Source organism: Equus przewalskii, chromosome 21 (genome assembly GCF_037783145.1).
Source record: "Equus przewalskii isolate Varuska chromosome 21, EquPr2, whole genome shotgun sequence".
Lineage (NCBI taxonomy): Eukaryota > Metazoa > Chordata > Mammalia > Perissodactyla > Equidae > Equus > Equus przewalskii.
In genome coordinates, this window is record NC_091851.1 from 49,588,705 (window position 1) to 49,608,064 (window position 19,360).

At 62.2% G+C, this 19,360-nt stretch overlaps 2 protein-coding genes across 5 annotated transcripts; both read right to left on the reverse strand.

The window, feature by feature from the left end:
- Positions 1–12: 12 nt before the first annotated feature.
- ZNF512B (zinc finger protein 512B) lies at positions 13–11,039 on the reverse strand. 3 transcript variants are annotated; one of them, XM_070588694.1, is made up of 18 exons: positions 10,926–11,039; positions 8,957–9,082; positions 8,698–8,840; positions 8,214–8,342; positions 7,435–8,093; positions 7,103–7,329; positions 6,920–6,991; positions 6,683–6,829; positions 6,397–6,521; positions 6,228–6,320; positions 5,913–6,011; positions 5,655–5,825; positions 5,207–5,401; positions 4,838–4,939; positions 4,449–4,511; positions 3,800–3,898; positions 3,243–3,461; positions 13–2,795 (listed from the first exon to the last, which is right to left on the reverse strand). In XM_070588694.1, exons 2-18 carry the CDS (start codon positions 9,078–9,080, stop codon positions 2,769–2,771), a joined length of 2,694 nt encoding a protein of 897 aa, XP_070444795.1. In that variant the 5' UTR covers positions 9,081–9,082; positions 10,926–11,039; the 3' UTR covers positions 13–2,768. The 3 variants fall into 3 exon arrangements, with proteins under 3 accessions (XP_070444795.1, XP_070444796.1, XP_070444794.1); XM_070588695.1 differs by lacking the exon at positions 10,926–11,039 and adding an exon at positions 10,641–10,775; XM_070588693.1 differs by having other exon boundaries at positions 13–3,461.
- Positions 11,040–13,255: 2,216 nt separating this feature from the next.
- Positions 13,256–18,353, reverse strand: SAMD10 (sterile alpha motif domain containing 10). 2 transcript variants are annotated; one of them, XM_070588722.1, is made up of 5 exons: positions 18,224–18,353; positions 15,733–15,914; positions 15,484–15,655; positions 14,910–15,050; positions 13,256–14,713 (listed from the first exon to the last, which is right to left on the reverse strand). In XM_070588722.1, the coding sequence occupies exons 1-5, from the start codon at positions 18,351–18,353 to the stop codon at positions 14,691–14,693; spliced, it is 648 nt and encodes a 215-aa protein (XP_070444823.1). In that variant the 3' UTR covers positions 13,256–14,690. The 2 variants fall into 2 exon arrangements, with proteins under 2 accessions (XP_070444823.1, XP_008529491.1); XM_008531269.2 differs by lacking the exon at positions 18,224–18,353 and adding an exon at positions 17,824–18,154.
- Between the last annotated feature and the right edge of the window lie 1,007 nt (positions 18,354–19,360).

Genomic DNA, 19,360 nt, shown 5'->3' on the forward strand with positions numbered 1-19,360 from the left:
ATGAAACCCCTGGAAAAAAATCAATAAACATTTATTTGATACAGTCATTTTTAATACATACAGTTGATGGCCCGCCCCCACGCCACTCAGGTCCGGAGGCGGGGACGAGGATCGGGGACAGATGGTCACAGGGCGGGCAGGGCCCGAGCTCACCGTCAAACATCTTGCAAATAAACACTTTGTAGATAGAATATATAAGTATATATATGAATACAAGTGATAGCTGGAGCCTCTCTTCCAAAATGCACTTATGTACCGAGAACTGGCATTAAAAAACCCAAACCAAGAAACCCAAAGTACAGGACATGTGGCTGCCAGGCTGGAGGTGCTGGCCACCCGAGCCCCAGGTCTCCAGGACAAGCCACCTGGGGCCCACCCAGCGAGGACACATGGGGACAGCCCTCCCCTCCACAGACCAGAGTGCACCTGTTCTCTCCCTTCTGAACCAGAGACACAGGAGGGAGGCTACAGGTGGGAGGGCCGCTGGTCACACAAGGAGACACCCTCATCTGCCTTTGCATGAGCAAATAAAGTGCATCCTATTTTTGTGTGAAGTGTCAGCCCCTTGAGTGGGCCCTTTCCTGTTCTCAGGGCAAGAGGGGTGGGCTGGGCCAGAGGTAGATCTTCAGAAAGGGACCTGGCATTGTGCCCTGGGCTTGGGTTTCCGGTAGGTTGCACACCCATCACACCCGGGGGGCCTGCCACTCCAGTCCCTCTCACTGAAGGTGTCAGTCAAGGCCAGGTGGTTACCTGGCTGCATTCCCGCCAGAGTGGGAGGTGGGCAGATCCCGCTGAGCTGCCCAGGGCTCTGCCTTCTCTGGAGGAGGGCTCTGCAGACCACCTTGCCACTGCCACTCACCAGCCAGAGTATGGGAAGCAGGGAGGGAAGCAGGGAGAGAGGGGTCCGACCCAACAGCCTCTTTTGGCATCAGCCCCCATGCCCACTTTAAAGACAAACAAGGAGGTTAAAGTGCTAAACATCAAGTTATCCAGGACCCCCCTCTTCCCACACCAGTGACCATCTGTGAACTTTGGGGGGTGACCTGGAAACTCACCCCCAGCAAAAACCAGCCCCCAACTCCCCAAGGGCCAAGTACCTGAGAGGCCGGGGCGGGCGGCCATCCCCAGCAGAGGTGTTGAGGTCCACCCTCCTCCAGGCATTGGTGACAAAGACAAAGTGCACCTGGGGCTCTGACAGTGCCTGCTCTCCCTCCCCTCCCGAGGCAGCCCCTGAAGTGGCTGCCTGACCCCAGCTCCACCTCCACTGGCTGTACACCATAGTGACACCCAAGAACACAAGGAAGCAAGCCCTCTGGCCCTGAAACCCTGCCCACACTGCCCTCCTTGATCTCTGCCACAGCCCAGGCCTCCACCCCCTGATCAGATCAAGGTGTGTGTGAGGGAGGGGAGCCCACATCTCCATACCAGGGCTGCCTAGGGTCAGGAAAGAGGAAAAGCTGGAGGCGGGAGGCATGGTGACCCACCTCCAAGGCCCTCTTGGAACCTGTCTCCCTACTGTGGGCAAGGAGAGCCGAGCCCACCTTGGAGCCTCTCCTCTCCAGGGGCTGGATGAGGACAGGAGCTGAGGGCAGAGGGTGCCCAGTCGGCACTGCCTCCCTGAGCAGGGCAGGGACCCCAGCCTAGCCCCCAGATCCACCGTCGCACCAGGAAACCCTTAGCACCAAAATGTCAGATTGTTGAGTTTTTGTATAAAAAACAGAATAGAAAAAACGTTGTTACTTGTCACAGCAACAAGACTGGCATCCACTACACACACACGGGCAAATATCAAAATTCACATCGTCCAGGATCGGCAAGGCCGAACCCTGAGCCCACCCCCACCCCCAGTGGGAAACAGCCTCTGTCTAAACCCAGTGGTTCTGAGGTTGCTCCTCCCTGCAGTGCCTCAGTTGGAAGGCAGGGGCCAGGGCGTGGCACCTCCTGCAGGTACCCTGGACTCCAGCCTGACCCCTGCCCAACTGTAGACCTAGCCCTCCTCAGGGACCCAAAGGGCGTCAAGACAGAGCCCCAGAGCTGCCACCAACCTGTTGTGATCTTGGCCAATCCCCCTCCCTGGCCTTCAGCTCTTGTATCAAAAAACCCCACAACTACAAAGGAAGTGGCAGGTATTAAAAAAAAAAAAAGGTGGGGGGGGGCTCCCATGGGAGCTTGGCCACGTGCCAACCCAGCAAGCAGAAGGCTGCCCCTGTGGTGGTCACTCCTCAGAGCTAGGCCAGTGCTGCCCCACTCTGCATGCCCATGGCCCTCAGTCAACCCAGAGCCCAGAATGGCCCATCCTTAACCCATCAGGCTGCCCGACCTAGGCCCGCAGTATTAGCAAAGCAGGAGGCAGGAGGCAGGAGGCAGAGCACGCTCCATTCGGCCCCTCCCCCCAGGGCTCCTGTGGCCCTGTAGGTGGAGGAAGTGGAGCCTCTCTCTTACCCCAAGCAGGGAGCACCACTGGGGATGGTGGAGAGCCCCCCGTTAGCGAGGGCACCACTCCCCACCATAATGGACATGGGCAAGTGGGGAAGGCCCAAGCACAGGGTGGCACAGCAGGGAAGATGGGCCTGGAGAGGTAGAGAACAGAAGATGAGGAACCAGAGGCTGGAGCACGAGGGGAGCGAGGGGGCAGGCGGACTGTCAGGTCAGCACGGCAGCGGTCAGACTCAGGGTCTGTCCTGGGAGGTAGCTGGGGGTGCTGGGGTTCCAGTGTCGGGTAGAGAGGCAAGGCTGCTCAGATGCCCTCATCAGCCCAGAACCACAGGTCACCAGGGACCCCCCGAGCCTTGGGCCTGAGAAAGCAGATGGGGAACAGAGCTCACGTGGCAAGGGCCAAAAGGCCATCTGCCTGCTGTGCACTGCCCCCACAGCACTGAGTCCCAGGCCACTGACCCTCCTCCTGCCAACCCAGGGCCCCAGACTCTGCCAGGCCCATGAATATCCTCCAGACTATTGCACTTCTGCTGCTGCCACTGGCCCTCCCCCGGGGGCCCACGCCCAGGTGTGCCCTGTGGCAGCCTGCACAGGGGAAGGGCCACCTTCAGGGAGGGGAGAGGAGCTGGCTACCCCCACTGGACAGATGACTAGGCAGGGGTGGGGGATGGAGAACTAGAGAGCACAGGTCCCGGAACTAGCTACCCCCAACCTGGAGAGAGGGGCTTGGTGGCCAGTGTGGGGACCGGGCCCTGCCAATCTGCTGGCCCCCAGGCTCACTTCTCAGGTGGCTTGCTGGCTCCCACCTTCCGGGCAGTGGAGCCCCGGGCCCCCTTGTCTCTGCCTCCGGGGGGCCAGTCGTCCCGGCGGGGGGGCATCTTAGGCGCAGGCTCCTCGGGGGGCCGTTCCTTGGGCTTCCGGCCCCGCTTCTTCCCACCTGCCAGACTCTTCTCCTCCTTCTTGGGTGCCAGTGAGTCCTGGCTCCTGTGTTTGGGAGGTGGGTCTGCTGAAGTACGGAACCAGTTCTGGGGAGACAAGAGCAGCAGTGAAGACCCCAGGCCAGAAAGATGCTGAGCCCGGGGGCCAGCAGATGGCTAGGCGTCAGGGCACCATCCCAAGGGGCTGGCTCCTGCTCAGGGTGCCCGGGGCAGGGAGCACCCAGCTTCTCAGGTCTTCCAGGGAAGCTGGAAACCACTTTGAAGAGAAACTGCAATGTTTCTCAATGTTGGCCACTTGCTCAAACAAATATCACACAAGCCATCACCCCTACCAGCCCTACCTGGCCCAACCCCCTCCATGGAGCCAGCCCATCTAGCCGCTGGCCTAGTGGGTCTCTCACACCAGGCCCCCATCCCTGCCCCACCTCTGCGTGGGTCTTGAGGATGTGGTACTTGACACCGCTCTCGGAGCTGAACTCCTTCGGACACAGCAGGCAGCAGTACTTCCCCACCAGGTGGTCTCCCTGCAAGACAGGGGTCCCCGGCCCCAGGAGGTTGGACCCCACTCCCACCCTTGGAGGACCAGAAACATCCAGATCGAGCCAGGACCCCCCACCCTGTGTAGCCAGAGGAGCAGCCACAGCTCATCTGGACGGATGCCCAACAGGTGGGCTTCAGGGACGCACAAGGCCACCCTCTGGCAGGACCACTGAGTCGTCCCTACCGCGAGGGGGTGAGGGAAGGGTGGGAAGAGACAGGCACCCTGAGGAATGGGTGCAGCCCTTTGCTGAAGGCCCCTCACCCCAGGCCCAGGTCAGCATGCCCATTTACACCCACACAGATGAGGAGCCCCCACGGGCATGGCAACTCAAGACTGACTAACTCGTGGCTAAAGCTAGGGGACAGCGAAGTGCCCTGGGCTGTGCTGGCCATTGGGCACTCGCCAGCCCCTGAGCTCATGGAGGAGGCTGCCCCACAGGGGCAGTGTCGCACACCCACTGTGTGGGGATCCCTGGCAGGTAGCAGGGAGTGCCAAGCACCCGCCCCGCCGTGGAGGAGGACCTAGGGACTGACCTTGCTGCAGCTGGCAAGATGAGCCTTGAGGCCGGACACACTGGAGTAGATGGCTTCGCAGCACTGGGGGCAGGAGATGACCGTGGGAGAGGGCCTCCTGGCCAGTGCCCCTACACAAATGTGCACCCCTTGCCCCAGCCTGGGGGATCTGGGGCCTCTCTGGAGGAAGTGGGGGTGGGGGGGGGCTTGACCCAGGAGTCCTGGGGTATGGGCAGGCTAGGCCTCTAGGACTGAGATCGAGGTCTCTCTGCTAAGAGACTTCTGCCTGAAAACCCTGCCAGGACGCAGGGATCAGAGATTAGTCACCTGGAGGGCTCCCACCCAGGGCCACACCTGGGCTCTCTGTCCCTGAGTCCCTGTGCCCACCGCACCAGCCTGCCGCAGCTTACATCATTGGGGCAGTTGACATGGCCTTTCTCCTTGACTTCATTCTTCCACGCCTCCAGCAGCTGGGGGTTAACCGTGGGGAGGCCTGGCCGAGTGTAGTTGAGCTGTGAAAACAGGCAGGCCCCAGGGTGAGCCCAGGGGCCTGGGTAATGGGGGCTACCAAAGGGCTGGGCCAGAGCTGACCCCAGACACCCCCAGCTGCTCTAACAAGGCCCTCAACTGTGCCCTCCACAGGCGGGAGAGCTGAACCTTGGGAGGTCAGCAGATGGCCCAGGTGATAGGGGACCCCAAGCTGAAGCATGTCCTGCTCAGAGACCAGGAGGCTGGGGGCTCTAGGGCAGAGCACTGGGGGCTCGGGGCAGGCAGCTCACCCGTGCAGTCTCAGGCACCAAGTCGTCCTTCATCCGCCGCTTGGTCCAGTCTCGGGCCAGCTCATCCTCTGCAATCTCCTGCAGGTGGAACACGGCGACCTGGGCCGACGTGCGGCGGATGCGGCCACTAGGGGTCCGCTCAACACCCAGTAGGTCCTCAGCCTCAGCGGGCTTGTCCTCGGCCTCCTCAGGGGGCTGTAGGGCAGGAAGGCCAGGGTGAGCAACAGAAGCCATGTGGCATGCAGGTATGGGAACCCAGGAGCACGTGCCGTAGATAAGGGACACATGAACAACTCGTTGGGGACTCAGAGGCACCAGGGGCCCAGCCTCACTGCCTGCGATGCACGCAGCCCCCAGGGAGGGAAGGAAAAGCACACACAGCAGGCGGCACATGGACACGCATGCTCAGTGACCGAGGGCAGGAGGACCCAGGCTGCAGGCTGCTCACTGGGGCCGTGTGCTCTGAGCGCATGTGGTAGTCATGGCCGGCCTTGGAGCGGTAGGTCTTGCCACAGTGGATGCAGGGGAAGGAGGGGCTGTCCACCTCACAAGGTGGCTTCCCGCAGCGTCGCTGGTGGTACTGGTAGCCCATGAGGCTGGAGAAGGCGGCCCCGCAGCCCTGAGGGTCAAAGATCAGGTAAGTAGCCAGCAAGAGGCTGTGCCCCATCCCACACTGTGTGCCCCACACCCACGCCACCCCACTGACCTCCTGCGGGCAGCGCAGCCTCCCCATCTGCTTCAGCACTTTACGTAGCCGCTCCCGCTCCTCCTGCTCGCTCCCCTCCGAGGCCTCGGCGTCAGAGGGCTGGGGGGCAGGCCCGGCCTAAGTGCCCCAACCACCACAGGGCCCCTACCCCTGCCCAGGGGTTGGGGCCACAGATGTCCAAGGTCAGGCATGGGAGTCACTAAGCTCTGCCACGGTGTGGTGACGAAAGGTCAGCGATCTGGGCTGGGCGGGTGGGGTGGGGAGGGGAGTGATGGAGTGGGAGGCCAGCAGTCAGCAGTCAGGGCTGGGTGATACCTTGGTGCTGTGCTCAGCCATGGTGTGGTAGTTGAGGCCGGCCTTGGACTTGAACTGCTTTCGACAGTGCTGGCACTTGAGTGCATCCTGCAGCTGCAGACACGGCCCTATTCGTGAGAAGCTGGCCCTGGGGCACCTCCCCTCCCATGACCCCCAGAGGCAACCTTACCTTCTGACACACCTCCATGTGCTTCTTGAGCCCCACGAGGGTCTTTCGGGCGACCACATTGCAGGTGGGGCAGACAGCCTCCCCCCGTTCATGGATGGCCCGCTGCCACTGCTCCTCAGGGCCACCTGTGGGGCAGGGCCAGGGCCTCAGGGCTGGCAGGGGCTCCCGGACACCCTGGACACCAAGCACAGAACCCAGGGTCCATGCTCAGCCCCCCATCCCTGAGTTCCAGGATCCATCCCACGGTTGAGACCTGGCCTGGGCCCCGCCACACCATAGCCCCCACCTGGGCCTGGGTGGGCCACGGGGGCCGGCACCTCCTTGCTGACAGTGCTGGTGGGGGCTGGCACCTTCTTCCGCACATCCTCGGGGCTGGGCCCCTCCTGCTTCTTGGTGCGGTGAGCCCGGGACTTGTCCTCTGCCTTGGCCAGGCCTGTGTGCACACATGGGGTGGTCGGTGCAGATGTGGGCACACGTGTGCACACACCCAGCCCCACGAGTCCCTGGCCGGCCAGGACCTCACCTTTGAGTCCGAAGGTCCCTGAGATGGACGGCTGCTCCCCTGTAAACTTCTTGGGTGTTTTCTGTTTCCTTCCTGACTCGGGGTAGAGAAAACGAGGCCCAAGGTTCTGGTCACATAACCGTCGGGAGGCCTTTCCAGCCGGCCACTACCCACCCTGGCCACAGCCCCCCGCTCTAGTCTTACTGTGCTTTGTGCGCTCCGTGCCCTCCTCAGGTGGAGACCCAGGGCCTGCAGCCCTTGGCACCTCTTTGCCTCCCAAGGGCCTGCTGCCCAGAGCAAGGGGTCCGCCACTGGGGTCTGTGCTCAGCTGGAAGGCCGAGCCCTGGCTTGCGGTAGATGGGCCACATTCCCCATTTTCCGGCCTCGCCTGCTTGGGCAGGACAGGGCATGCGTCCAGGCTGTCTGCAGCCCTGCAGGGAGTGGGGAGGTGAGGGGCAGGAGGGCTCACTTTGGGCCCTATTCCCCCAGGCTACAGCTGGGGAGCACCCCAAGCCCACCCGGCAGGAGCCCCGTACCTTTTCTTACCACTGCTCCTCCCCGCGGCACGAGGAGTTTTGTTCTCAGACTTGGTCAGCAGCACCATTTTGCAGGGCGTTGTGTGTCTGCTGATGGCAATGGGCCTGCTGACCGTCACTGGTTTACTGACCACAATGGGCCTGCTGACTGTCACCAGCTTCGTGACGGGCACAGGTTTTGTAACTGTCACAAGCTTTGTCATTGGCACTGGTTTGTTGATGGTCACTGGTTTGGTGACTGGCACGGGTTTGGTGACTGGCACCGGCTTGTTGACAGTCACTGGCTTAGTGACCGGCACAGCTTTGGTGACCGGCACAGGCCTGCTGACCGTCACTGGCTTGGTGACCGGCACGGGCCTGCTGACCGTCACTGTCTTGGTGACTGGCACAGGCCTGCTGACTGTCACTGGCTTGCTAATACCGATGGGTTTACTGACACCCACAGGTTTGCCAATAGTGACAGGTTTGCTCACTCCAATAGGCTTGCTGACCCCAACAGGCCGGCTGATGGTGACTGGCCGGCTGACTGGCCCAGGCTTGGGGGTAGGCAGAGGTCGGTCCATGTGGTTCCAAATCCGGTGCTTCTCCAGCTGGGTCTTAGATGTAAATGCAGCCTCGCAGAAAGGGCAGGGAAATGTCAGCCTTTCTGAGATGGCACCCTGGGTGGAGAGAGCAGGCGTGGGAGGGGCTGCCAGGGCCCCTGCCCAGACACGCCCCCAGCCGACAGCTGGGGCAGGGTGGGCCGCAGGCCTCCTCTCCCCCAACCCATAGCACCTTACCCCTTGGCATCGCTGGTAATGGTACTTGAGCCCGTAGATACTGGGAAACTCCAGCCAGCACCCCGAGTTTGGACACTTCACCCTCGAGTGTGCCTTGAACTCATCCTTCCACTGGTTCATCAGGGAGAGCTAGGCGTGGGAAGGACCGGCTACTGACCCACCTAGGCCTCTGTCAACTTGGGCTCCAGACACAACACCCTCCCTGGGCCCACAAGGCAGACAAGCTGCAGAAGCCCTCCAACCTCAGGACCGAGGCAAGATCCAGGCCACCCCGAGCAGCAGTGGTGTGCTGCACCTGTCCTAGGAGCCCCACAAACGTGGCCCACTCGGCCCCAGCCACCCACTGAAGCCCTGAAGCACAGAGCCGCCTGCTAACACAGGCTGAGGGCCTGTGGTGGACGTGTGGAGGGCAAACAAAGGCAGTGCGGTGGACTTGACAGGCAGACCCCAGCAGGAGCCCCACCCCAGTCCTCAGGGAGCTCACGGGAATGTCTCGGAGGGCCTGGTTTTCAGCTTTCGGACGCCCTTTCTTCTTTCCTTCTGTCCTGTCAGTGGCTTGACTTCCCGGGTCAAAGCAGAGTGGGGCTTGGCTGGGCACTGTCTGCCCACCCCTGACCACCGGCACCCCTGAAGCACACGAATCGCCAAGGCTCAGAGGAGACTGGTGTCCGGGGAGGCGGCCCACAACCCCGCACTGGCTGCCCATGATTGCCTGGAGTTGGCCTTGGCCTGACCCCTCTTACCCAGCTTCGGTGGGTCATGCAGCACAGGAAGTCGGACCTCGCTCCGGCTGCCATCCTTCCCAGGTCCACTCTTGCTGGACCCCGGGAGCCGGCGGCCTCCTCCAACGCAGAAAGGATCGGCCATCTCTGCAGAGCAAGTGGACAGGCTGTGAGGCCCACCAGGCCTGACTCAGTCTTGACACAAGCTGCCCTTGAGCTCCACCCCCAGACAGGCCCACTTTCTGGCCCAGGGAAGGGAAGCCTGCCCACCTGCGCTTTTGGCCACAAGGGAAAGCAGGTGATGGGGGGTCTCTGGCCTAGGCGAGGGGCTACCTAGTCATCTCCCCAGATGAGAGACGAGACGCAAGCAGCTTGGCAGGATCTAGGCCTGTCCACAGACCCTCACCAGCTCTGAAGAGCTCCCTCTGTCCCCGGACATACATTCCCAGATCGCGCTGAGCTGGGGCCACCCCAGGAGAGGAGGTGTGCCAGGGACAAAGCAGGCCAACAACACCCCTCCCGGGGGCCAATTATGATACCAGTACGGCTGCTGCTTCACAGGCTGTGCTGGCCTGGCACCTTGGGACACCTTCCTCCACAGCCCCATCCAGACCCAAGGCAATGCCATGCTATCCTGGCTCCTTCTCCCCAGGACACAGATGGGATAGCCAAGGTGGACACTGACGCCCCTCGCCTACTCCCCAACTGTACGTGCCCCCTCTGGGAGGCAGACCCAGGACCGAGGACCCCGAGGAACCTGTATCTGATCCCCATGCCAGCTGACCCATCCTACCTGTCCCTCTTTCGGGCCTTGTCTTCATCCGGAGCCCCTCCACCCAGATGAAGGCCTCACCTTGGGCCCTCACCACCCTCCACCTGGCTGACCTCTTCCTCACCTCCACCCTCAAGAGCCTCTCTGCCCCACACCTACAGGCCCACCAGCACCACTCCAGAGACTACTGGTCACAGGAAACACCCTGCTTCCTGAGGCTGGGCCTCCATGGCCTATTCTGCTAGGGAACCCCACATCCTGAGAGCTGGGAGGACTCTCAGCTCAGCCCAGTTGGGTCCTCCCACAGGTACACCCAAGGCCACAGAAAAGGGTGGGGGATTGTGTGGGCAGGTGACCCCTCCCCTGGTAGTTTCTAACTTAGAGGAGATGGGTGGGGCTGCAGTGCCTAGAAGCACTGCAGAGACCACCTGGGCAGGCTGAGGTCAGAGGTCAGGACAGCCACTGCCCACTGCCAAGGAGGTGCCCACATCCTGCGCTTGGGGGAGGAACGGATCCAGAAAGATCTAAACAAACTTCTCTGGAAGCCCTCACACTCTAACTTCCAAAGGAGACACGCGAACATCAGTCACTCCAGCCCTGTTTCGACCCCAGCAGCCTGGGATGCGGGTGCCTGCTAAGCAGCCCCTTTCCAGTCTTTCTCCAGCTCGGGTGGAAAATTCAGAGTTGGGGGGCCTGGGGCCAGGGCTGGCCTAGGAGGTAGAGATCCTCCTTCCATCCAAGGCCTGTGACTCGCGCACCGGGAGGAAAAAGGGCTTCCACCCTCCCAGAGGGCCTCGCAGGGTCGCAGAGGTGGGAGGGAGGGGCGCCGTGCTGACCGCAGGAGACGCTGGCCGCGGGACCCCGGCCCAGGCCCGGGCGCGCGGATGAGGCCGGCCAGGGGACGCACACCTGGAGGCTGGCATGGCCACCCACCTGTCACCTGCGGCCGGGTGCGGGCCCGACCTGGCCCCGGAAGGGCCGCCCGCGGCGCCTGGGGGGGGCCCGAAGGCAGTGAACCAAAATGGCGACTTTTTCTGGAGAAGGAGGAGGCGGGCGCGGGCGCGGCGCGGGGCGCGGGCGCGGGCGCGGCGCGGGGGTCCGGGCGCGGCGGGGGCGGCCGCGGGGCCCGGCCCGGCCCGGCCTGGTCGCGTGGATCGGGGTCGGGGCCGGCGGGCGCGAGGCGGCCCCAGGGGCGGGCTGGGCGCGGCTGGCGCTTACCTGCGGCGCCCAGCGGGCCGGGCCGGGCGGGGGCCGGGCGGCGGGCCGGGGCGCGGGCGCGGGGTCCGGGCGGCGCAGGCTGCGCGCCGCGCTGCGCACATGCGCGCTCCCGCCCCTCCCACCTTTGACAGTTTTACTGTGGGGGGGAGGGGGCGAACTCTCGCGGTATTCCCGCCGCCGCTCCGCGATGGGGAGGAACGGGTCGAGAGGAGGGGGCCCCGCGGGCCGGCCTGCTCGCCCGGTCCCGGGTCGGTGTCCTCCGTGTGCCCAGTTCCAGTGCAAAGTGGCCAGTTGCGCCGCCCATAGGGCGGGAGGCTTTTTTCAGGCAGTGGGGTAAACTGAGGCACGATAGGGGCCCTGGGTACTGCCCCAAGCCCAGTGCAAAGGGATTGAAGCGACCAGATGTCTATACCGGGTCCCTGATCTCCTGGGCCCCGGGGGCCCGGGACCTGCAGAGCAGCTTGTGGCCTCTCTTCCAGCTAGCCCTGTGGCCACCCTCACGGGACTGCCCGGCTCCTTGCGGCGCCCGGGCAGTTTGAGGTCGTGGGCTTTCCTGGGGTTAGTGTCCACTGGACCAGCCTACGTCTGCTTTGGGGATGGGGTCCTAGACCAGCGGCCAGTGCCTTGCCCCTCCGTGCTCCAGAGCCCAGCCCTCTGCGGGGACACTGGTATCAGGTCTGGGGGAGATAGGGCACCAACGCTGCCAGACTTGGGATGAATGATACAGGGGAGGGAGTGCTAGTTGGAAAAGGGAGTTACAAGGTGCACCTCCTTCCCGCCTCCCCACCCCGCACCCCCGTACCCCCTCCACCTCCTCTGTCCACCCTGGAGCAGGCTGGGCTGCACTGCTTGAGGGCAGGGCACAAAAGGTGTGGGCAGATTTGGGGGTGGCCTCTCCTCACAGGGACCTTTGGGATCCACTTCTCTCAAGGCCAGCACAAAGTGCTCACTCAGAGGCAGAGGCAGGGTGGGGGCCCTCTGTGGAGGGGTCTGTCAGTCGGTCCTTCCCTGGGAAATCAGAGCCAGAAAGAGGCCTACGTGACCCCAGGAGGAAGAGGGAATGCCTTCTCTTGTTGACTGTGCCTACTCTGGGGACAGCACAGGCAGGATTTCTGGAGGGGGTCAATGTGTGTACTCTGAGGTCCACCCAAGGTCGTCACCTTCCCCATTTAAGTCTGCATGTCCACATATGTGACACGTCAATGTCTCTTGGGAGGTGTCTGTCTGAGTGACCATGTGTGTCAGGCAGTGTCCTGTTTGGACATCACAGTGTCAGGGTATGTCCCTGTGTCCTGCACTATGTGAGGAGGATGCCTATCTGTATGCTAGAGTCCAGGTGGCTGGACATAGGGTGTGGGGGCTGTCTGGGTCTTAGCAAGTGGTGTCCAGGCTACAGCATGTCTGGATGTCAGGGCATTGCGTGATCTCATATGTGTTTGTGTATGGGGTGTGCTGTGCCCCGTGTGTTTCTGTACGTTAAGGGGTCATTGTTTGTCTGGGACACTGTGTGGGGGTGTGTTGTGGGTCTGGTTGCTGGTGTCATTGTGTCTCTGAGTGTTAGTTTCTGTGGGGCCAGCCTGGTCGTTTTATGCCTCTGTGTTACTATTTGTGTGAATGGCTTCTGTGTGAGTGTGTCAGGGCATGTCCCGTGACCTGTGTGTTTCTTATGTCAGGACATTGCCCTGTGGGAGGAGGGGCGCTCAATGGAGGCCCCTAAAAGATAGCCACGCCAAACTCCTGAAACCTGTGAGTGGGACCTTATTTAGAAAAAGGTGTGATTAAGTTAAGGATATTGAGAGGAGGAGATCATCCTGGATTATCCAGGTGGGCCCTGAATCCAGTGACAATTGTCTTTGTAAGGAGATTTGACACAGACAGAAGGCGACATGACCATGGAGGCCGGGACGGGGTGATGTGTCCATGAGCCCAGGAGCCCCTGGGGCCACCACCAGAAGCTGGGAGAGGCAAGGAAGGATTCTTCCCTCAGCCCCTAGAGGGAGTGTGGGCCTGCTGGATTTCAGACTTAGCCTGCAGAACTTGAGAGAATCAGTTTGTGTGTGTCAAGCCTCCCAGTTGTGGTCATTTGTTACAGCAGCCCCAGGAACCTGACATACCTGTGTCCATGCATCCAGGTGCAGTCCATAGCCATTTCCAGGCAGCCTCTTGTCCCCACCAGTGCCCCACTAGGATGTGACACCACTGCCCCCTGGTGGTCCCAGCTGGAGGCAGCTGGGCCAGGCACGGGGCTTCCAGGACCAGGGGCCCCCCCAGGGCTCTGCCCACCCCTACAAGGCTGGTTGGTGGGCGCTGGACACGGACACCACACTTGGGGCATTTGAGAACCAGGTTTATTTCTGGTCTTTTTGTCAGAATATAAAAAAGTGAGCGCAAAACCAGGGAGACGACACAGGAGCACGTGGGCGGACAAGACAAAGGGGGAGGAAGAGGCAGGGGCGGGAAGGGCCCTCTGAGGAGGACAGCGTTGTGATGGTGTGGGCTGGCTGGGACACTTATGTTAGCCACAATGGACAAGGGGTCTTCCGGTCGGGGGGCATACAGATGGGGGGCACCAGGCCAGTTGTTCCAATTCCACCACAATGACCAGCCTCCCTTCCCAAGGCCAGCTCAGGGTACAGAGCGGGGGCTGGGGGTGCAGTTTCATCTATCCTTGAGATTTTCAGACTCCCCTCGGGGGCTGGCAGGGCAGAGGAGCAGGAGCTTAGGAGCTGCCAGGACCACCCTTACTGTCCCGGGCAGCACTAGCCCCAAACCTTGGGGCCTCAGGTCCACGGAGTGGTGGCTCAGGTGCCAGCTAGGTCTCTGGTGGGCAGGCGTGGGGGGTGCAGCCCTCAGGACAGGTTCTTGTGTGAATCCAGGTTTTCCTGGGAAAAGGGCAGTGGGAATGCCCCCCCATGACTGCCTCAAAGATAGTCTCTGTGATCCCAGGAGGAGGGAGACTTTCCCAAACTAAGGGCAAGACATGCTGGAGCCTAGTGTGGGGCACTGGGCGTGCAGTCCTCCTTGTGCCATGTTAGGGCTTGGGCACTTAGGCAATCCCAGGACCTCTCTCGCCTCTGTTCCCATGAATAGAGGCGGCATGGGGAGGGTTTCATAAGTAATGAGTGCTTGGCACAGTGCCTGGCAGGGCGGATGCCGATGCGGATTATCTGGCCGTTGGTTGGGCCTGCTGGGCCTGGGCGGAGGCAGAGGAGGGGTGCACGCTGAAGGGAGCCCTGGCAGTTTACCCCGTGTGGGCAGTACTCTAGGTGCAGGGGGAGGGTGTAGAACTAGACACTAGACGAGTGGAGTGGGCCGACAGACAGACCTCTCTCACCCTGGGAGAGGGCAGGATGCCCAGAGGACGTGTGACTCAGCTGGCAATGGGGGACGGACATCAAGGTGGGTGAAGGAAATATAAATAAACACACTCCTTGGGAGTCTGGGGGGACATCCAAACCCTGCTCTGGCTCCAGGTGGCTGCCCCGAATGCTGCCAGCAGCACCCGGCAGTGGGCTTGGGCTCAGGTCCTGGGAGGAGGGGCCATGTTCAAGCAGCCCCCGGCCACCCAATCCCAGGCACAGCCCAGAGTGCACAATCAGAAGTGGCTGGAGGTGGCAATCCTGATCCCACCTGTCCACTGGGCTGGGCTTAGCCCTTGGGGCCTCTTGCAGGGTCTGAGAGGGGCTGCTCAGCCGGCGCTGCCTCATCCTTGCCCCGGGCTCCGGTCACAGTGCTGGGGTCTGGGGTTCAAGCCTCAGGCAGCAGCTACGACACGTTTCCGAAGGAAGCTATGGGGTGGATGGGGGTGAGGAGGGGCGGGGATCTCTGGCATCATCCGCTCTGTCCTGGGTGCAAGATGGCCCTTACTGGGGTCCCACAGCCACCCTCCTGAGGTCAACCTACCCACCCTATGCTCAGGGGCCTTGCAGCCCAGCCCCCCAGACCGCTCTAGTGGCTCTGGCACTGCTGGTTCCTCCCACTGACCTTGGCTGAGCAGCTGCAGGCTCCGCCCCTCCTCGCGCACCTGCAGGCGCAGCACCTGCTGCAGCACCTCCTGCCGCTGCGCCTCCTGCGCCAGCCCCATCCGCTGCAGCTTCTCCGCGTTCAGCCGCAGCAGCGCCCGGCCTGAGAGGGAGGGGAGGGGGTCAAGCCGAGGTCAGCACCCAGGGACTATCAAGAGCCAAGGCAGAGAGAGAGAGAGAAGGGGGAGAGGGACAACACGGAGAGACTCAAAGACAGAGAAAGAGAGGGAGACAGAGGACTGTGGGGGGAGAGACGGATAGAAATTCAGAGAGACAGGGAAAGCAGGGAGAGGGTCAGAGGAAAGATAAGGATGGATAGAGACGGAGCAGAGAACAGCTGGATGAAGACAGAATCAACGACTGGGAGAAACAAGGAAAGATTCTGCAAAGAGACAAAGACCTGGAAGGAGAGGTTGGCTCAGGAGGAAGCAGAAGAGAGGGAAACAGCAAGAGAAACAAAGGCAGGCTGGGTGTGGGGAAGGAGCTCTCCTGGGGAGCCCTGCACCCTCCCCACCCTCAGCCCCCCAGAGAGGCACCCGTGATGGCGTGTTGGGAGAAGGCCTCCACGTAGACGAGGTAGTTGTGGGGACAGTGCTTCTTGAGCCACTTGCAGACGTCCTGCTGACTCCACAGGACCACGGGCCTCGTCAGGCCACCCAGTGAGGGACTCGTGTGGTACAGGCCATAGTGCTCAGCGTACAGCCGGCCCTGCAGGGGAGAGGGGTGGCAGGTGGAGTGAGGTCATGGGGAGGGCAGGATCTGAGGTGGGTACAGTGGGTGGGTACCTGGGGGGCCTCTGTGCCAGGCTGCTGCAGGAGCTTGACTGGCCGGTCGCCAGCTGCCCTCTGGCTGCGGGAGTCATGCCAGGTGAGGCTGGTGCCTGGCGTCCTAGGCAGGTGGCAGGGGATGCTCTCTGCCGACACTGTGTGCTCCAGGAGGGTCCGGCAGAAGCTGAAGTGGGCAGTGGCTGTAGAGCAGGGGTGGCTGGTCAGAGTGGTCAAGGGCAAGGCCAGAGGTTCCTCTCCCTGTGAGCAGCTCCCTGCTCAGCCCATCTCCCTTCCACTTTCCCATTTAGAGGTTCCCAAGCCCCCAAAGGCAGAAGGAAGAGTGTAAGAGCTGTCTTGAAGACCCCACCCAGCCAAGATGAAGAACTGGAAACACCTTTCCCCTCCGAGTCCACAGTCTGTGCTTTGGGGAACAGGATGGATTCTGCTTAGATTAGAGAGAGGATGTGTCCCCAGGGGGCCTAAGACTTGCAGCCAGGCCAGGGGCCCTCCTGGGACAGCCTTGACTTCACCCTTGCCTTGGGCTGGTACATGCCCCACCAGACCAGGGCATACACATAGGACCTGCCTTCGAGGAAACAGTGTCCCCAATATCCTGGGAGGCCCTGTGTGGTGGAGAGGCACCTCTGGGTGCACTGCCCATCCTTGTTGAAGGCACTCAGTCTCTGCAGCCGTACCTGGTGTTTGAGGCTTGGCTGCTGCATTTCTGTGCTCACTAGCTGTGACTCATCTCCAAGAGGCCTGAACTCTGGGCAAGCCAACAACAAGGATCCCTGCTCCCCACCTCCCACAGGGACCCCGGCCTAGGACAGCTCCTGTGTCAGGGTCCTGCGGGCATGGGCTGCTTAGCACAGGTATGCAGGGTGCAGCCATGTGCCCCGGGGACCCATGGTGATGCCTTCTGCTCTCTCTTCCCACACCAACCTCATCACTCTCGTCAAGTTTTAGTTTTACCGTCATTTCTGGGCTCGTTGCTGACAAGAGTCAGGGAGGGCAGACACCTGGATGGGCCTCTCCCAAGACCTTCCAGAGGTCTTGATGCACAGAAGCTGCCCGGAAATATTGTGAGTGGATGAATGGAGGCTCTGAGTGGTGTCCACAAGTCAATAGAACCCTGGGGAGAGACTGGAAGCTGCACCCAGGCTTGCCCCCGTCTTTATAGCATCCAGGCCCTGACTCAGCAGGCAGGATCAGGTTCTGAGCCCCTAGCCCTTGCCCCCCACCCCAACAGAGTGAGAGAGTCCCTCCCGTGGACACAGCACCCAACCCCCACTGAGGGCAGGTTCTGGCCATGTGCCCAGGAGGTCTCAGGAATGAGGGGAACCCCATAACATTCCTCCGACTTAGCACCCCCTCCCCATTCTTGCAACTTTCTGGAATCCGGATGACCCAGGTGACTAAATTTCAGGTCTAGCGTCAGAGAGGGTGTGGCCAGTGTGGCCGTCGCCCCAAGTGGCTTCTAGTACGGCGAAAGAAGACTTATTCTAGGCCGCCACCTTTCAGGGTACAGGCAGCCGGGTCACGAGGCCTCGCCCCGCGGGAGGCCCGGCAGGAGCGGGAGCGCGCAGTTTCGCAGTTTCGGGAGGACCAGTCAGCCGCCTCTCCGCGCCGCACCTGTCCCGGGCCAGCCGGGCCCCGCCCATTTCCTGCCCGCACTAGGGGAGGGATCTCTGTCCGTCCGTCCGTCTGTCCACCGGTCCTCCCTCCCTCCCAGCTCTAACGTCACAATTCCAGTAGGAAATGGGGCGGGGGCATCCGAGCCTGACTATGGCCTCAGCCCCCTCTCGGCCCCACTGCAAGGGCTGGGGAGGGTTTTTTCCACGCGAAGGAAGAAGTGATCACAGGGTGGTGCCCCCCTGGGGACAGGAGTCCCAGCCGGTCACCTCCCCCAAACCAAGGAGCGCTGATCCCCAAGGCCTGAGGCTGCCCCCTCAGCGCGGGACAAAGACACCGGGGACCCCATTCGCCCAGAACGCGCCCCGCACTCTGCGCGCCGCCGCGGCTCGGAGTCCGCTAGGTCTCGCCCCTGTCTCTCTCGGCCCCCGAGCCCCCAGCCCGCGATATCCCCCGCCCCTGTCCAGGCCCGCTCACCGTCCACATCCCGGCGCTCCCCGAAGCCGGCGCGCACAGCCCCGGCGCGGCCTCGCGGGGGGCTCAGCTTGGTCCTCAGTTCCGTGAACATGGGGCCCGCGGTCCCAGGCCCACGCACACGCCCCTCGCCGGGCGCAGGGCGGCCGGTGTGGCCGGCGGGGAACGCGCGCCGCCGCCCCGCCCCGCCGGCCCCGCGCCCGAGCCAGTCCCAGCGCCCGAGCCGGTCCCCGCCCCACCGGCCCCGCGCCCGAGCCGGTCCCCGCGCCCCGCGAGTCTGCGCGGCGAGGCACCTGCCGCTGAGCCCAGAGTGCCAGGCGCGCTCCGGGAGCTGCGAGGTGTGTCGGCGGCGCGCGGGTCTGCGTAGGCAAAGGGTGTCAGAGCAGGGGGCGTCCGTGCGCACCTGGGCATGCCTCCAAGGACGAGTGACCCTGTGCACCTACAGGAGGTCCAGGCGCCTGAGGGAGCTTCTGAGCCAGCGAAGTAAAGATGCATTCGTCCCCTCTGTGGGTGTGGCAGGGTGAGGCGGGCATCCTACCTGCTCCTGGGACCTTCTGCCCACTGGGGCCCAGGTCAAAGGCCAGACCCTCTCCCAACCACTTCCCTCCCCATTCCTACCCCAATTTACTCACTTCTTTACTCAGCATTCTTCAGACCTCTCCAGAGGTCTCTCCCTCAAATGGGCACTTGCTTCCCCAGAAAAGCCAGTTTGACCGTCTCTTACCCCCCACACTGTGAACTCCAGGAGGACAACCAGGGTCTCTCCCCTTCCCTCTATAGCCCCCAAATCTGACTCAGTGCCCAGGATGTGGTATTGAAATAGGTGTGGCTGGGGACTGGGAGGAGAGAGAAACTCCAAGGAGGCTGCAGTAGGCAGGAGGAATGCATTTGCTTCAGGACCTCAGTAAGGAGTGCTAGGGTGGGCTGGGGGCTGCCTGGTCCAGCAGAAGGCCATTGCAACCAGCTGAGTTTTGCCTGCTCTGCCAGGAGCCTGAGTGCTCCTCCTAGGAGTGTGTGTGGGCCAGCACATGTCCCACAGCAGAGTGAGCAAAGGTGCACATGGACATGCAGAAATGTGTGCAGAGTGCAGTTATGCATGTCCACCTAAGACGAGCACAGGTGATCTGACCTGGACCCCTGTCCACCGATAGACCAGTAAGGATTTTTGGGAACGCACAGTGACTGCTGACGCCCACTACTGACTTGTTTACATAGATCTGCTGCATTTATTTCTTTTAGTCAGTTAGCTCATTGGGGCTGAGTTCCCACTCTCACTGGAATGTGCCGGGTCTGGTGGGGGTGTGACTGGGGCCTGTACAGGGACAGTGGCCCAAGTGGGGCCAGGCATCTGAGCGCTGAGAGCAAGGGCAGCAGTCTGCACACAGGCACATGCAGCCAGATGTGCCCGCAATCACGACACATACACCTGCACAAGCCGGACCCTGGAAACTGGATAGGTGTGCACCTGCGCTCAGACGCGTTAGGGCCTGCCTAGGGCCAGGGAGACTCTAAAGGGCAGGGTGGGCGGCCAGGGCTGCAT

Excerpts from the sequence above, each read along its gene's own strand:
- SAMD10 (XM_070588722.1), bottom strand. The coding sequence starts at position 18,353 with ATGCCCGCCTCACCCTGCCACACCCACAGAGGGGACGAATGCATCTTT. Across the intron at positions 15,656-15,732 it reads CTGGCACAGAGGCCCCCCAG|GGCCGGCTGTACGCTGAGCA; the intron begins GTACCCACCCAC and ends TCTCCCCTGCAG. Across the intron at positions 15,051-15,483 it reads CTCCCAACACGCCATCACGG|GCCGGGCGCTGCTGCGGCTG; the intron begins GTGCCTCTCTGG and ends CCTCCCTCTCAG.
- ZNF512B (XM_070588693.1), bottom strand. The coding sequence starts at position 9,080 with ATGGCCGATCCTTTCTGCGTTGGAGGAGGCCGCCGGCTCCCGGGGTCC. Across the intron at positions 8,343-8,697 it reads AGGCCCTCCGAGACATTCCC|CTCTCCCTGATGAACCAGTG; the intron begins GTGAGCTCCCTG and ends TCCCACGCCTAG. Across the intron at positions 3,899-4,448 it reads ATCTTGCCAGCTGCAGCAAG|GGAGACCACCTGGTGGGGAA; the intron begins GTCAGTCCCTAG and ends CCTGTCTTGCAG.